Source organism: Stegostoma tigrinum, chromosome 15 (genome assembly GCF_030684315.1).
Source record: "Stegostoma tigrinum isolate sSteTig4 chromosome 15, sSteTig4.hap1, whole genome shotgun sequence".
NCBI lineage: Eukaryota > Metazoa > Chordata > Chondrichthyes > Orectolobiformes > Stegostomatidae > Stegostoma > Stegostoma tigrinum.
Window position 1 is genome coordinate 50,272,562 of NC_081368.1, and position 18,782 is coordinate 50,291,343.

The following is an 18,782-nucleotide window of genomic DNA, read 5'->3' on the forward strand; positions in this document are numbered from 1 at the left end:
ATGCCATTAGGAATGTTCTTAATGAACTCTCAGTATTCAGTCCTTTTCATATAAAGACAAGAGGTGAGATGATCCCTTAAACTGATTAAAGAGAAATTTAAAAATCAAAAAAAAAGTCAGAAAAGCTTCAAGCCCATGTTTCAAGTTTCAGAACGAAATGTATGGAGTGGCCAAAAACCACCGATGAAATGTTCAACAGCAGTGAAAACCAGAACAGAAGAAAAAAGGCCAAAGTTTGATAAGCTTGTTGCTAGAGATATAAATATTAATCTCGTTAGTGGCCTCTCAGGAGCCATTAAAAGTAAGGTTCACCAGTCCTCATTGAGTCAAAAAGAAACCGAACGATGGGATTATGTCATGAGTATTGCAGACATAATAACAAAAATAAAATTAGCATAGTAGCTGGGGCTCACCGATTGTGGTGGCGCTGAAACTGAATGGGTTGCAAAGATTTAGCATTAAGTCACAGTTACAAAAGTGGATTTGCACTGACTCCACAACTAGGAGGCAGTATTGAAAGAATTGGATGCAAATGCCTCGAAGTTAAGTTGTTAAAAGGATATTGGCAAATTCCTTTTACCAACAGAGCCAAAAGAAATATCAGCTTTTTTGACAATAGGTGGACTTTAATCAACAAGTCTGGCCATTTAGAATGAAAAATGCAGCACTAACTTTTCAACAACTAACCAATGAAATAACAAAGAAGTTTTTACATTGACCTGGTTATGTTCAGCTAAATCTGGGAAGAACATTGATACCGATTGAATGACCTTGGTTCAGTTACAGAAGAGCAAAATTGGTCATAAATTTGGCTGAAAGTGAACTTGACAAAGCAAAACTGACTGACTTGAGCCAAACGGTGGGACAGGACAAGCAGCACATGAAAATGTTAAATTTTGCATTATCTTGACTATTTCCCATGGCAAAATGCACAGTTCTGAGACACATTGACGAGTGGATTTTATTAGTTCAGTACAATTAGTGGCTGTTTGACAAACCGTTGTTCTGAGGGAGGATCACCGGACCTGAAACATTAACTTTGTTTTTTCCTTCACAGATGCTGCCAGACCTGCTGAGTTTTTCCAGCAACTTTGTTTTTGGTCCCCATATATAGCAAATGCTTTGTCAAGAACAAATATTAATGAAACAGATACTATGATCAAAATGCACTGGTGTAGGATATGGTTGCATGGAAAGGTTTATATTCCAGGCAAATATGATTGATGTGCCACAGAAATAGTGCAAAGAGCTTTTTGATGAAAAGTGAAGATGTCTCTGAAGGATATATTTTCAGGTTTTCTTTTGTGGAGGTATGATGAAAGTTGTATTGCATATTGTATTTTTGGATTTGGATTTGAATTTCAGAATAGAACAGATGGATCTGAAATGGCTCTGGGAAGATTTTTGGTTTCAAATTGACTTCTTGACCTTTTCAACAGTGACCTAACTACATTAGTTCCAGGAAAGTATGTGATTGCAGTTCAGAACCTGAGAATACCTATGCAGTATTAATGGAGAAAAGAGTTAGTTTGGACCCTTCTTCAGAAAAGATCTAGACCTGAATTGTCAGCTTTCCAGCTCCACTGATGCTGCTTGGCCTGCAGTGTTCATCCAGCTTCATACCTTGATATCTCAAGATTCGCCAGCATCTGCAGTTCCTACTATCTCTAAATTAGTTAGTTTGTTGGGTTTCTGACTTGTAGAGTAAATACATTTAGTTTAGTTTTGATTTCAGAATTGAAGATTCAAAGTTTTCATTCAGATAAGCCAGAAGTCCAGAATACAGAAAAGGTTCACTTCGCAGGTGAATCAACCCATTTCGGGGGATCAGTCATTTCAGAAGTGGTTTCTGAGCTTTCAAGTTTGACGAGTTTGAATAGAAACCTTACATTGTTAAAAATGAGAAAGTTTGGGCCATCAAGAACCATGCCTTCAGACTTGGAAGTCAACTATAAAATTGTCACTGCAGATCAAGAAAAACAAATAAGAAAGTTACTTAAAGATTTAAACAGCAGATGGGGGAATGCTATTTTTCTGAGTGTTAAGTCTCTGTAGTACGTGGTTTGGAAAGCAGGTTGAAATATTGTTTTGATTTTTGCCTCAACATCTGTCTTCGACATTTTAAGCTTTGTTTTCTTTGTGTAATAAATTTTTGGTCTGCTAATGAAGAATGTTAATAGCATAACGTAAGTGGTTTCATTGGCTAAACACCATGTAAACCAACTGCAAAAAAAAGTAAAATATATGTCCTATCAAGCCAGCATCCTTGCTGGAATCTGACTTGCCCACATTCCCCTCAGCTGGGATCTTAAAACATATAATTTTACTCATCTACTGACTTTGCAGATATGCAACAATCCTAGCATGAAATACCAATAAAACAAACAGTCTGTTCAACAAATTTATATTGATTATTCAAGAAACCATTGAAGAATTTCATTCGTTATTGAGATTTAATGAAATTAAGAAAGATGCAAGGTGCAAATCTTTGACAAAGTATTCCTTACATGAACTCCAAACATAGGAGAGCCACATCCATTGGGTGGAGGAGGCTTATAATTGGAGCGAGGAGTTGGCTTAGATCCTGCAAGGAAAAATAAAAGTTTAGTACGCTGAATTCCCTTCCAGATGGCTAACATCATCTGTCTCCATTGCAAAATACTTCTGGCTATCCTTGTCAATACAATTATAACTGCTCGATCATAAAAGTGGGACAGAGAATTCCAAATATTACAGCCTGTTCAAGAAATGTCAAAGTCATTGTTGATGACAAAATTAATTTTAACTTGAGAAGCACCAGTTAATAAGGAATATTCAATCCCAATTTATGAAAACCAAACCAGGCCTCACTAAAGTGGAGTTCTTCGATGAAGTAACATAATTAGTTGCTGAGACTAGCACAGTAGATGTTGTTGGTATGGACTTCTAAAAAGCATCCAAGAAAGCACTACATAATATTTATTCTGAAAACAGAGGTTCAAGGTATCAATCAGACAATGGTGACTTGGGTATATAACTGTAGCACAAAACTGTGAAGACAACATTTTTTCTGCCAGAACAGAGTTTGTCATGTGCTTCCTCAGCAGTCAGTATTAGGAACAAAGCTTTGCTCATTATATACGTAAATGACTTGGGCATGGGTAGGCCACACAACTTTTGAACTTTGTGGATGATTTAAACAAAAAAAAACTTTGCAAATAATGCTCAAAATAACAGACTTCAGATGGGCATAGACTTCTGAAACGGCAGATGCAATTCCATGCAGATTAAGTATGAAATGGTGCACTTTGTTAAAATGGACAGGCAGCATGAATCATTTTAAGTTCAGAGCACAGTAATCTGGAAGAGCATTTTAACAAATCTTCGAAGGTGGCAGCAGAAGTTGAGAAGACAGTTAAGTGAATGGGATTTCAGGATGTGTTAAATAGCAGCATTAAATACAAAATAAGGTAGTCCTACTAAATGACTCACATCATGCTTTGGCCTCAGCTGGAATGCTGTGTACAATTCTAGGCACCATGCTTGATCATTTTAAGGGTTACCCTTAAATCACAGTTGTCTAATGTAAGCAGTTAGCAATTTTAAGTTTATTGAGTTTGTTAAGAGGCTGCAGTTTCTGAACAGTCACTGGACTCGAAACAACAACTCTGCTTTATGTCCGCAGATGTTGCCAGACCCAAGTTTCTCCAGCAAATGCTCTTTTCTTTCAGATTTCCAGTATCCACAGTTCTTTGTTTCATTTAAAGATGGGGTCATGGTCTAGGAGAGCAATAATAAACAGTCCGTTCCAAATTATTCTCAAGAAGGTGTTGGTGAGCTGCCTTCCTGAACTGCTACAGCTCGTTTTGTTCAGACAGACCTACAATGCCATAGGGAGGGAATTCCAGAATTTTGACCAAGTGATACAGCATTATACTTTCAAGTCAGATGGTGAGTGACTTGGAGGTGAATGTGCAGGCAGTGGTGTTACCATATTTTTAAAATATTTTCTTTAGATCTTACCTGTAACATAGACAAAGGAGGACCAGGGTGTGTGCTGCATTTGGATTGTCAGAAGATTTTTGATATGGTCTCACACAAGAGGTTAATAAATAAAAATGGAGCACAAAGGATTTGATGAAATGTACCAGAATGGATTGAGAATTGGTTGATAGAAAGCAGAGGGTAAAAATAAGGAAAATCATTCTTGGGATGGCAGGCTATTACTAGTGAAATATAACAAGAATCAATCAGTGCTAGGTCCACAGCTGTTCACGATATACATGAATCAATGATTCGAATGTGGGAATCAATTGTATTATTTTTGACGATACTGAAATCTGTTGAGGATACAAGGAGGAGTTGGACAGGCTATGCAAATGGACTAGAACATGGCAGTTGCAATGTAATAGGCTGACATTATTAACTTTGATAAAGAAAAAAAAATGCACAAAGGCTGCAGATTTCTTAAGTTGTAAAAGGTTTGGGTGCCCAAAAGTGATCTCGTTCAGATATTTTTCAAATGTGTTATGACCCACACCTCTGGGCCAGATGGGACTTGAACCTGGGCTTCCTGGTTCAGACATAGGGATGCAACACTGCACATCAACCACCTGAGGTATCTTCATTCATTTTACCCCCCCTCTCACCCCCCAAAAGATGTCTTCATTCATAAGTCACTTAAAGATAACATGCAGGTGCAGCAAGCAATTAGGGATGTAAATGATACATTGGTCTACATTGCAATTGGATTTCAGTGCAGGAATACAGGTGCATTGCTGCAGTTGCATAGAGTTGTGTTGAGTCACCTAATATACAGTTTTGATTCCTTCATCTAAAGGGAGGAAGTACTTCCAAACAGGGAGTGTAAGAGAGGTGCGCCAGTTCAAATCCCTGGAATTGTGGAATTTGCTTTAGGAGGATAGATTGATACCGGGCATACATTCCCTAAAGTCTCAGCAAGGTGACCTTGTTTAAACTTAAAACAATTTTACTGAGCCTAACAGATTGGTTGTAGATGTTTTTCCTGTCTGGTGAGTGTAGAACGAGGGGACATAATCTTAGGATAAGGACAAAACCATGCAAGACTGAGATGAGGAGGCATTTCTTCACTCAGAGGGTGGTAAATCTTTGAAATTCTAACCTAGATTGCTATGGAAACTTAATCAGTCAGCAGGTTCAAGTCGATTTATATCATTAGTCTCCAGGAATCTAAAGATTAGGAGATTGCATGGGAAAGTGGCATTGTGATATATAAAAAATGAGAGCTGCAGATGCTGTAAATCAGGAATAAGAACAAAGTTGCTGGAAATGCTCAGCAGGACTTGGCAGCATCTGTGATGGAAAATAAAACAGTTAACATTTTGGGTCCAGTGACCCTTCCTCAGAACTGTGTCTAAGTGATATACGATTGGCTACGATCTAATTGAATGACTGGAGGATGCTCAGCAGGCTCAATGGCCTCTTTCTTCCTATACAAACCAAACAAGGGCATATTTCACAATAGATTTATGAATGTTCCAGAGATTTACTTCAAAGCATAAAGGTGCATGAACATTAACAAATAGTGATCATAAACTAATTCACATTTCTGGATGTGACCACCTGCAAGTTAAGACAAAGTAGAGAGAGGAGAAACTGGTGAACACCAGTTAGATAAAGAGGCCCAGGCAGTTGGTGACACAGTTCACTAAGTGAACCTTGCTTTCCAATTCTGAATACTGTGAAAAATGCCAGTTAATAAGCAAACAACAGCACTAGTAGAAAGAAAGAGGAGGTACTCCAGACAGATGTTAAGGAATTAGGAAAAACAAGAACAAGCAAGATCTCAAAATGTAATTACTGAATTACGTGAATATCATGTATTAGTGAATTTAACTGGGAGATAAAGCAGAACCATGTGTGGCTGAAGAGATGGTCCAGAAAGAAAATCTCTTAGTTCCTGGGCCATTGGGAACACCTGTGGCAGTGGCAGGACCAATGCAACAGATCAGAATATATTTGGAAACAAAGTTGTTGTGTGACAGTTTACTGGTTCCATGGAGAAGGATTTACATGAACTTGTCATGAGGATGGATGCCAAAACATAGCAGTGGAAAGGAGAAGCAAGATACAGAAAAATAGTGGAACAAACAGCACAATAATAAGAAATTGTAAAGCATGAGGTGAGGTCAGACCAAGAAGGACTGCAATAAGATGCATGTTTACAGTGCATTTATGTAGACAATTGAAACGTGTTAAATAAGATTGGTGAGATACCAGCACAGATTACCACATGGTAACATGCTACGGCAGCCATATACGGCCTGATTTTGAAAAGGGCAGCTTTGACAAGAAATATTCCTAAATCAAAATGGGCCTAGAAAAGACAGATAGATAAAAGAGAAGTGGGAGAGGGAAAGGGATAATTAAGCAATGGTGAATTTGTTGATTTACTAGGCATAATTGTTCAATCTGCTCTTTATTTTTCCAAGATGGCAACAGTGCAGGACACTTCAGCCAGAGCTCCTCCGCTCTGCTGCTAGTTTCTTCTTTTACCTCCCTCTTTCTTCTCAGTGATATCCTGAACTCCTGGCCTCAGCACAGATTTGGACTCATCGCCGAGCGCTGACCCAGCAAGGCATCATACTGGCCCGCAGTCTCTTGGTGGCTCAACATGGCATGCTCTCAGCAGCCTCACTGTGGTCTTCTGGCCCAAGGTGGACTTCCAGCCTTGAAGAGATTCAAGGCCTGGCATGGACTGGCTTGAAAGGACTGTTATTCTGGAATTTTATTTATCCATTTTTCTAATTTACTCCAATGATCTGTAATGCTGGCTTTTTACTTCTTCACCACCCCCCACCACCACCAAGAACTTGTATTGAAGAATCCGAACCTAGGAAACTTGTACCTAAGATGGGACCGCAAGCGGCAGCTTACAAATTTTCACTGCACTCAGTTGAGTACGTGACAATAACGCTAATTCAATTCAATTCTTAGATGCAGAAATTGGCCCAGAGAACCAGAGAAATTATCCACTTCTTACGAAATAAAAGTGTAAGCCCAGCAACTGCAGGCCAGCTGATTTAAATTTGCTGGTGGGAAAGCCTTTAGAGATGATTATCTGGGACAAAATTTACAAGTTGCAAGGACAAGTGCATTATTTCAGAAAAGCTGGAACAAACGTTTAGTTAACTTGCCGAGAACATTGAGGTGGTAACAAGGAGAACTGATGAGCAGAATGCAATTGATGCAGTGTATATAGATTAGCAAAAAAAAGTCCAAGAAAGCAAAGCTGAATCCCTCAAAATAAAAAGTACAGCCACAGCCTGGATTCAAAGTTGGGTGAGTGACAAGAAATAGAAAGTAGCGGTGAATAATTGTTGGATGAGAGCACACAGTGGATTTCTCCAGGGGTCGGTCAGTCCTAGTAAAATTGTCTTTCTTAGTAATACACTGAAGGGCATGACATGATGTATACGGCACCATTTCAAAGTTAACAGATGGCAAAAAACTTGGACACATTGTTAACTATGATGGGGACAATACATCTCAACAGACAAGCTGGTGGAAACAAAAACAGAAATTTCTGGAAAATCTCAGTAGGTATGGCAGCAGCAATGGACAGAAATCAGAGTTAACGCCCCTGGTCTGGTGATCCTTCCTCAGAACTGATGGTAACAGGGAAAATGTTGGTTTATGTGCAGAAGATAGGATAAGGGGAGGGGTTAGGAATAAATGATAGGTGGGGATAAAGCACAAAAAAGGCAAGAACAGTTGAGCAAAGGAGTAGATAACATTCTAGCCAGGAGGGTGAATAGCTATTAACGGGGACTGTTAGTGGCTAACAATAGGTTATGTATAATAGCAGATTATGTGATAACAAGGCCTGCCCTCAAGTGACCGACTGACGCCCCTATTCCCTACCTACACTCACCTTTACTGGCTCTATCCCTGCCTCCTTGACCTATCCATCTTCTCTCCACCTATCCGCTCCTTTATCTATCTTCCACCATTGCGTCCTCCTCACTCTATTTATTTCAGAGTTCCCATCCCCATTTCTGAAGAAGGGTCCAGACCCAAAACGTCAGCTTTTCTGCTCCTCTGATGCTGCCTGGCCTGTTGTGTTCGTCCGGCTCTACATCTTGTTGTCTCTGACGCGTGGAGAAACCTAACCAGATAAATAGAAAGCGGGACAAAACACCAGCGCTTCGTCGGAGGCTCACTGATGATGTTACCTAGAATGGTGACAAAACGTCTGAAAACTAACCTTCCAGCTCAGCGAGCAAACTCACATTCCAGGGGTTGAGGTAAAGATGTGGGAGAGTTCAACCTCTGAAGTTATTGAACTCGAGGTAGAGTTCAGAAGGCTGCAGGGTCCCCAAGCAGAAAATGAGGTGGTGTTCTTCTTCCAGCTTTTACTGAGCTTCAATGGAGCACTGCAGTGAGCCTGAGACAGAGACAGAGACATTGGCCAGGGAACAGGGTGGTGTGTTGAAGTGGCAGGCAACTGGGAAATCAGAGTTTTTTTGCAGGCAGAATGTGCATATTCTGCACAATGATCACCCAGTCTATGCTTCGTTTCCTCAATGTTCAGGAGACCACATTGTGGGCAGCGAATGCAGTAGACTAGATTGAATGAAGTGCAGGTAAAGTGCTGCTTCACCTGGAAGATATGTTTGGTCCCTTGGATTCCGAAGAGAGGGGTAGTAAACAGGCAGGTGTTACATCTTCTGCGGTCACAGGGGAAGGTGCCGTGGGGCTCTGGGGGGCTGTTGGGAGTGGACTCAGGTGTCCTGGAGAAAACAGTTCCTGTAGAAGGCTAACAGAGGGGAGAGTAATGTGTGTCTGATGGTGGCGTCTTGCTGGAGGTGATGAAAACGGCAGTAATGATCCCCTGGTTGTGGATGCTCGTTGGGTGGTACGTAAAGGCAAAGGGGACCCTATCATTATTGAGGGAAGACAGGGGGTGTGAGGGCCAAAATAGCTTGTGGAATAGGCAGAATGTAGTCAGAGATTAATTTTAATGCAGGGGACTGTGAAGTGATATAATCTGACAGGAAGAACTAGGAGAAGCAATATAAAGTAAAAGGTGGCACAGTGACTCAGTGGTTAGCCCTGTTGCCTCGCAGTGCCAGGGACCCGGGTTCTATTCCACCCTCGGGAGACTGCCTGTGTGGAGTTAGCACATTCTCCCAGTGTCTGCATGGGTTTCCTCCAGGTGCTCCGGTTTCCTCCCACAGTCCAAAGATGTGCAGGCTAGGTGGATTGGCCGTGCCAGATTGCCCGTAGTGTTCAGGGAATGTGCAGATTAGGGGCATTGGTCTGAAGATCGGTGTGGACTTATTGGGCCAAAAGCCCTGTTTCCACACTGTAGGGATTCTATGATAAAATACTACTAAAAGGTATGAAACAGAGAAACAATTTCTTGAAAAGGTGACTAAAATAGTCAATAGGCAATTTTCTATCAAAGTTATTTAAATGGATATCTATAAGTCCCTCAGAAGAGACCACCAACTTAAGTTGGAACTTGTAGAACTGAAGGCAAATTGTTGACTTGGTTAGAAATCTAGCCGGGTGGCAGGAAACAGTCAGTGCTTCAAATGGCAGGATGTGGCTAGCCTTCTCTCACAGGGATATCTAATGGGATTAAATTATTCACCATATTTATTCACAATGTTGATGATGGAATCGGCCACATATCAAAATGTCATTGATTCAAAGATAGGTGCTACTTTAAGTATTGCAAGTAAAACGTTCTACGTTTAAAATTACAAAGAGAGTTTGATAAAGTAGATAGAGAGATCTTGTTTCAATTATACAAAGCCTGGGTGAAATCACATCTGGTGTACTGAATGCACTACATTCGAGTTAGCATAAAAAAGTACAAACATAAGAGAGGGCCGATATTGCTTCCTGGAGTCAGAAATTAAAGCAGTTTGTTTTGCTTTAAAAAGACCACCATACTATATACATTCACAGCTTCTTTCCTGGTGTGCAAATAAATTCCAGAATAGCAAAACAAAGTAACAGCATTAGCATGAAGAAGCTTCACATTACTCATTAAAACATTACTATGAACAACAAATATACTTGTAACTGTCACTCATTCAGATAAAATTCCACATCTTTAGCACTAAACATGCACACTCATCAACCATAGGCAGTGCCTCCTAAATACACTGTATAGCAACTTCTACCTATGTAATGGTTCTTTCATAAAGACAACTTGCTGTGTGGGTGAGATACTTTCAAATCACTGTCTTATGGGCTCAGATTCATTATTTTTATATAACTTAGCAGGTAGGAAACCCTGACTAGCATGGCATTTTTTTTTCATTGTCTGGCAACATGAACTGCAGGCATTGCAGTAAGACAGTTAGCTCACAGAAGAGTACAAAACTGAGAAAACAGGATTTTTTTTGTTTACAAGCTGACAGTTAGAAAGTGCATTTCCCACAAAATGTGTTTACTCTAGACAAATAAAAAGTTCACCCCCATACACAAGTCAAATCTTGTTTATAGACATTTGCTAAAATAGTATACTGAACTCTCATTTATTCATTATCTAAACTGTACATCAGCACCAACACTTTACAAAATGGTGCAAACCATGCTCTGTGATTGCGATATAGGTCATGAATCATATGAAGTTGTATGTTTTACCTTGGTTAATTATTCTACTCTTAACTGGGTCATATTCTGTGTTACCGTGACCAGCTTGGCCGAAGATAGATGATTTCGAAACAGCTTATAGGGGAGGAGCTGGATTTGTTAACAGAAGTATAACCGATCGTTGCATTAAAAATATCTGACTTGGCTCTGTCCATTGTATCCTGGGCAATCTGAATCTGTTATAACTAATCTTTGAAAGATAGTTGAAATTAACACTATCTAATCACTTGATTAGGATTGAGTATAATTAACAAGTTGGATTAAAACAAACAAAGATCTGCTGAAGCTGGAAATGTGAAACAAAAACAGCAACAGTGGGAGGAACTCAGCAGGCCTGGCAGCAACTGTGGAAAGATAGTTACTAGACTCAAAACTTAAACTGTTTCTCTCTCCACAGATACTGCCAGACCAGCTGCATTTTTTTCAGTATTGTCTTTTGTTTGATTTCAGCATACACAGCTCTTTGCAATATTTAGAGATTCACTGAAGTACTTCCCTTCAACATATCAGATGTAGCATCTGATCTTGTCGGAATGCACAACCAATTCAACTAGTTGATCAAGTTTTGCAATTTCTCTGTCTCTTTAGATGGAATATCATCTTTCTGTAATGACCTAGTAACTCGGATGGGATAAACATCTCAAAATTGGAATAAATTTGTCATCAATCCTGACCCACTTTGGTTACTAGTTAAAATATCAGATTTAGAAGTCACACAAGCCTGACTCCCAATTTTGAATTGTTTTTAGTAACACGCTTCTCAAATTGCACAGTAGTATTCAAAAAGGATCTCATCTGCAAGGACTCTTCAGTACAATTCCAACCACGTACCAAAGCCAGTTGACCTTTATCTCGTATCTCAGAATAAAGTGCATATTCCCTCCAACTAAGTTTCTTCATGCTGCATCTGTTGCAAGATCATAGAATCATTTTCCTGATTATTAGCAATGAAACTGTCATTATTTTCAGGAGGACTTCTCATAACTGTACTGTAGGCTATTTTGCTATGTAATCTATTGAAGCCTTTATAGGCTCGACTTCCACATTTATGTTTACAGGGAATACCACTAAGAGATTTCCCTTTTACATTGTTGGCAATTCTTTGTTGAGATCATTTTCTGGAATCACTATCAGTGTTTCCAATATTATTTTATTGCTTTCTACTTTCATCCCAGAGGGAGGGTCACCAGACCTGCAACATTAACTCTGACTTCTCTTCAAAGATGCCGCCAGACCTGCTGAGCTTTTCCAGCAACTCCTGTTTTTGCTGGCACAGATTACACTTCTCAGCCATCACCCTGAACATTGAAACAATATTTAAACTTGCTCATGGGCTGTGGAGGGCAAGCCTTGGAGTGTCTTTAAGACAGAAATAGATAGGTTCTCGATTATGGAAGGTGATCAAGGTTAGGGGTAGACAGAAGGATGGGACTAAGAAACTATCAGCTATGATCAAATGGCTGGGTAGACTTGGTGGGTTGAGTGGTCTAATTTTATTCCTGTATCTTATGGTGTTATGATCTTATCCCACAATTGTCATTCTCCTCTATTCAGGAACCTCAGGAAGGTATGTTACCCAAGTAGCTGCCTACGTAATTGTCCTTTGGATGTATCAGCTGTCATGGGTCTGGACTGACTACCGAGCTCTTACACTGAGCCTCAGGACCAGCCCCATCACAAAATACACAGTCCTGGACTTTGTAATTATTTCAAATTAATTGCAAGAATGAACCTTGACAGGCTGAATGTCTCATTTGACAACTACTCATTCTTATCAGAACAATCTAATTTACAAGGACACTCTGTAATAAAACTTCAAATTGAACTCTGTTTCAGATGATCTAATGCCATGCCTCAATAAAGAAAACTGTTCATGTAACTTGGTGACAAATGGCATTTTTCTTTCTTTACCACAAAACATCACTAACCCTTGTATAACACAGGTAAGAAACATTTGATGGCACATCAGAATGACTGAGTTAGTAAACTGCAGATTAATGGATTTCCTGAAAATAATTGCCTCATTTCATAGAAAGCTTACTCAGCAGAATAGAAATCTGAGTAGTGATGCCATTAGAACTTATAAAATGGTTTAACTCTCTATTTTACATGGAATTACAAAATCCTATTCACCTCAAAGTTCTGTAATTACTATGCATTTTACTCACCATCACTGCATTTGTACTTGCAGATCCCATCCTCTCCACCTAATAAATCCAGTGCTGCATTTAAATACATGTCAATTTTATGAATTCCGTTACGAATTGTTTTCAGCTTCCCCATCCAGTCTTTGTAGTGTGTAACTTCTGAATAGTACCCATGACTCTTGAAAATAATTCCCACAAGCACATAGACAAGCAAATGCATCCTCAATGGAAACTCTGCACTGAAACTCTTTTCACTTCAAGTTTTTGATTACAACATAAAATACTATTGCAAAGGTTCACTGGCATTGCATAGCCAAATTTTAAAAATGTTCAGCAAGTGACTTCAGCACCAAGGTAATCTAGTGCAGTCAGACAGCACTGGTTACTGAACTTTTGAATGCTGTTGTAGATAGATATTCTTCTGGCAACTGCTTCAGGACTGTCATGCTGTACAAACATCAGTGTTGGTCACATGGACGAGAACAGCATGCCAAATTGGATGAAAAATGTCACATCTGTTCGCACTGTTGCGAATCTAGAATGGGGTCGGGGGAGAAAGAGAAAAAAAGAAGAGGGCCTATGAAATCAAATTTATTCAAAATATATTCTCTAAATTCAAAATTCAAACTTCATAACCATAAATTCCATTACTTCATAACAGAAGCAAATGATAGTCCTTGAAGTCGAACAGATGAAATATTTGCTGATGAAGGGTCTAGGCCCGAAACGTCAGCTTTTGTGCTCCTGAGATGCTGCTTGGCCTGCTGTGTTCATCCAGCCTCACATTTTATTATCTTGGAATCTCCAGCATCTGCAGTTCCCATTATCTCAAATATTTGCTGTGTTGGCTAATATCGCATTCAAAAAGTATAATGTTGTAAAAGACACAATACAGGTTATTCAAATTCCCTGCGTAATCGCTAAAAAAAAAAGCAATCTACACTGGAGTTTAAGTCTTCATTACCATAGCAATGATTAAACTGACATTACTGATAAAAGATCAAAACATTACCTCAAGATGGTAACCATGCAAACATATATAAGGGCAACGAACAAGGGTAGACCACTTGGCCATTCAAACCTGCTCCAACATTCAATAAAATATCAGCTGATCTGACTTTAACCTCAACTCCACATTCCTGTATGTCCCTTATAATCTTTCATCCCCATGCATCATCAAATCATACAAAGACCAACTTGCACTACATCTGTGCGAGGTACCACAATTACTGAATGTACAACAAATTGGAGCATATAGATGCAGGAAAAGGAGTATACCATTTCGTCCTGAAGGCTGTTCTATCATCTTACGGGATCATGGTAATTCCAAGCAACTGCCTTGGCTCCACATCCTTTAATATCCCAAACTGGCAACGAGTAATTTATACACAATTAATTCAATTAACACTTATGCTTCTTGCAGGAGTGAATTCTACAATGTGTGCGAAGAAGTAGTGTTTCCTAACTTCTCTCCTGAAGAGCTTGTCTCTGATTTTAAAGGTCATGCTTCCCTTTTATGCATTTGTGGGTTGCTACCTATTAAAGTTTCACTTTTAGTTCATCAATTGTTTTCTAAATCCTAAAAAGTTCAATTAATTTTTTCTATATTCCAGTGGATACTAACCTAATCTGTAACGACTCTCCTCATAAACCAAGGCTTGGAGCCCTAGTATTATCTGCAGAATCACAGATTATGACAGTGCAGAATAAAGCCATTGAGCCTATTATGTCAGCACCAGCTCTCTGAATAAGAATAGATAATCTGCACAACACACCTTCCAAAGCCAATACACCCTGAAGCGTGGTTTATAGAACTGCATCCAACCAGAATTTAATACAACTTCATAAAACATCCTTCCTCTTTTTTATTCGGAGGACTAGAATTCAAGGACTGACATTTCATTACCCTTTTAAATTATTTTTTGATCCTGTTCCCTACATTGAACAGTCCATGTACAGAGACACAGTTATACTTTTCTTGGACTTCTGCTCATTATCTTCTCACCATTTACCAAACACTCAAATCTATCCTATTTTTGCTGCAGACATAAATTTTACAACAGTCATTGCTAATTTTACAACATGCATACTGTAATAATGTGTCTAGGAAAGCTAACCATCATGGTTTTGAATTAAACAGTACTTTCAAAAACATAGTCTAGAAATGTTGACAAAAGCAGATATAGAAGCTTCAAAACAGAAGTCAATTTTCCCAAGTTCATTTTACAGCGTGGAATGTTCATTTTAACAGTGAAGTCTCAAATTGTGGTTCTACCCTCACCTAGCCTGCTCCACACTGAATGATAGATTCTGACCCTCATGTTATTAGATTTTTGCCAAGATAGAAGGACATGAAACACTTAATAAGGCAATAAAACAAAAGTTAAATAAACATTTGTTTCCACAATCAAAACTAATCTGCTTACAGATTCTGATTCTCATTTCCCCCCCCTCCTCCCTTATTCAGGCCTTTCAGATGTGTCACCCCCACCACAATGTAGGCCTTGCTGTCGAAATTTATTTGTCTTTCAATACCTTATCTCATTTTCATGTTAGTCTTTTAGGTTTACCTTTGTCAACTTGCACCTCTTCGTCCTCTTCTCAAAATACCTAGATATTTCACTATGTTAGGGACAGAACAACAGTCTTCTGGATGGATAAGGATCAATTTGAAGGCTGGAATGTGCCCTTGGGCACGTGTTGGAACAACTGCAAATACTTAAAACTGGAGATTGAATAAGGGCTGAAAAGAATATCCTAAGGTTCTGAGGCCTTCAAAATATCAATAAGTGGAGCTCCTCTGCTGATTGACATTGGTTGCGGCCCACGATAGCTCAAGGCCTTAGTATAAATGCTGTACAAAGAAAAGAAAACTGGAAAATTAGACCGAAAATACCTGGTCTCCTATCGTAAAGCCACAATGCACTCCTGCTGAACTTCCACCCACACCTCATGAGCACTGAACACTTGAAGTGGCTAGCAACACCCATCCTATGGATATCATTATCATCAAATATACTTCTCCCTGTTCTGAATGGGAGAGATAATTCTCACATTTGATCCCTTGTTTTCTCTGTGTGCAGTCACTGGATTGCCTCTTTTCAAGAGATACTCGTTAATTTCTACACTTGACCAAAATCATCATGGGATGTTTTTAAACAGGCAGTGGTTTAAAGAGCCAATGCATTTGTAAGAAACTTACATATTTGAAGACAAAGGTTACAAGGAGAGAACAGGGTGGTTGGTTCACTTCTCGTTGTTGCAGCAGACATAAGAAACATAGCAATTTTTGCATCAGCTTTTTGTTAGATCTTCATTTTAGGTTTCAGCAAATTATTCAGTTATGGGAACCATTGCAATCATACTTCCAATTGTGTTTATTCCAATGACCACCCTTAGCACAAACATAGCCTAAATTAATGCAGCGCAATCATGTGCAAGCTTTAGAACTAGATCCAGGAAAAACAATGTTCTAAGATTATGTTGCTGCATTGAAAAATGATCACTTATTTATAACCTTTTTCTTGACTTTCAATCATCTCATTCCTCCCACTTTTCTCGATTGGGTCTAATCTCATCTTCGTCATCTCCTTACTTATAGTATCATACAGCATGGAAACAGATCCTTTGGTCCAAATCATGTGCGCCAACCATACATCCCAATCTGACCTAGTCCCATGTGCCAGCATTTGGCCCACATCCTTCTAACTTTCCTGTTCATCCAGATACCTTTTAAATGTTGTAATAGTACCCTCCTCCACCACTTCATCTGGCAGCTCATTCCAGACATTCACCACCCTCAGCATGAAAACGTTGCCCCTCATGTCCTTTTTAAATATTTCCCTGTCACATTAAACCTATCCCCTCCACTTTTGGACTCAAACACCCAAGGAAAAAGACCTTCGATAATCATCCTATCCATGGTCCTCATGATTTTATAAACCTGTATAAAAGGTCATTCCTCAGCATTTGACGTTCCAGGGAAAAAGCCACCAGCCTATTCTGGCTCTCCCTATAAATGAAACTCTCCAGTCCTGGCAATATCTTTGTAGATCTTTTCTGCACACTCTCAAGTTCAAAAACATCTATCTTCCAAGATAAGAGCAGAATAAGATGCATCAGAGGGTCCTCCTCCACTTCATCCATTTGCTTTTGTTTCTTCTCTTGTGTGTTTTCTTTTCCCTTCTTTTCTCTCCTGCTGGCCACGGACTCCCAGCCTTGGACTCAGCACAGAGCCAGCAGGGCGCTCTCCCAGCCTGGTAGCATGGTCTGCCAGACTCTCAGCCTGGCATGGGCTTCGGGTCTCAAGGTGGTTCCTCAAACTGTGGCTAAGCACTTGAGAGACTATAACGCTTAAACTTTCAGCTTCATTTCTTTATTTTCTACTTAAAACTAAGGAGGTCTGCAATGTGTAACTTTAACTTTATTTCATACATTTTACACTATTCTATAATTATTGCAATGTTTTACTTTTAACTTTGTTCTCTCTTTCTAATTTAGTCTTAAGATTTTGTAGCTCGGTACTCATACCTAAGATGGCACCTTACGTGGTAACATTATCCACTTTTCACTGTACTCCTGTACTTTTGTACTTCAGTACATAGACAATAAAATCAAAATCAAAGCATCCTTTCTATTGCAGGACGATCACAATCGTATGCAGTGTCCTCAATAAAGTCCTGTACAACTGCAACATGATGTCCCAATGTCCATACTCAACATTGTGAACAATGAAGGCAAGTGCGCCAAAATCCTTCTTCACCACTCTGTTTACCTGCAAATCGAACTTGAAGGAATTATGCACCTGCACCTCTGGGTCGCTCTGTTCAGCAAAACTCCCAAGAATCGTACTATTAACTGTCCAAATCTTATCTGGTTTACCTTACCAAAATGCAACACTTCACATTTATCTAAATTGAACTCATTTGCCATTCCTCAGCTCACTGGCCCATCTGATCAAGATTACAAGTGTCTTATCAATTCAGAGAAAGCCCCTATTTGCTTGATCAGGTGCAGCCCAACACACTCGCAACAGCTAGCAAAACCCTAAACAGATTATGTGATCGTTCACTCATTAATTTACTACTTATACAACATTTCTATGTGCAAATGATTTGGTGTAGTAACATAAATAATAAGTTATTGATTTTGAAAAGTAATTAATTGCTTACCAAAGTACTATGGGGCCTGACACAAAAGGCATCTTTAATTAAAAAAAATTCTTCCATAGGATACCTGTTACTGGCAAGCTCAGGGTTTGTTATCCATCCCTAATTGAATGGAGTGACTGGCTAGATCACTTCAGAGAACGGTCAGCCAATTGCCGTGGATCTAGAATCTGTAGGTTGGGCTGGGTGAAGATGGTGGATTTCCTTCCCTGATGGCAGTAGAGAACCAGACGAGTTTTTACAACAATCGATTATTGTTTCATAATCACCATTCCTAAGACCAACTCTCGATTCCATCAGCTGTGATTCAAACTCGTGTTCCCAGAGCAGTAGCCTGAGCCTCTCAATTGCTCACTCGGTATTGTGAAAACCACAGCAATGTCTCCCTGAGCTTACGTCCCATGTAAACGTATATTACTATTTTCTGAGATAACAAGGTGTAGAGCTGGATGAACACAGCAGGCCAAGCGGCATCAGAGGAGCAGGAAGGCTGACGCTCCGTTCTGAAGAAGGGTCTAGGCCCGAAACGTCAGCCTTCCTGCTCCTCTGATGCTGCTCGGCCTGCTGTGTTCATCCAGCTCTACACCTTGTTATCTCGGATTCTCCAGCGCCTGCAGTTCCTACTACCCTTATTACCATTTTGTGCTCATTTTCATTTCCTGGTTAAAAGTTCAGACATAAACTGCTGCAGAGGCGCCTGACTCAGCATTATTATCCAACCAGCATATACCCCCCCCCCCCAACATTTAGCAAAAAAAAACTAACATTTCTATCCAAAACGAAAGCACTTTCCCTCACCCTGTAAGCTGGAGAGGAGGAGACTATCTCCATTACT

General features: G+C 39.6%; 1 protein-coding gene across 2 annotated transcripts in view; it reads right to left on the reverse strand.

Moving 5' to 3' along the window:
• pla2g12a (phospholipase A2, group XIIA) overlaps positions 1 to 18,782 on the reverse strand; it is a 38,694-nt gene that overhangs the window by 19,641 nt on the left and 271 nt on the right. Inside the window, exons 1-3 of one of the 2 annotated variants that reach the window (XM_048544363.2) lie at positions 18,746 to 18,765; positions 12,801 to 13,314; positions 2,508 to 2,584 (exon numbers count right to left, since the gene is read on the reverse strand). In XM_048544363.2, the coding sequence (XP_048400320.1) occupies positions 2,508 to 2,584; positions 12,801 to 12,999 (276 nt within the window). In that variant the 5' untranslated portion in view covers positions 13,000 to 13,314; positions 18,746 to 18,765. Of the gene's footprint in view, positions 1 to 2,507; positions 2,585 to 12,800; positions 13,315 to 18,745; positions 18,766 to 18,782 lie in introns of those variants that run through there. The other variant, XM_048544362.2, reaches the window with a different exon arrangement.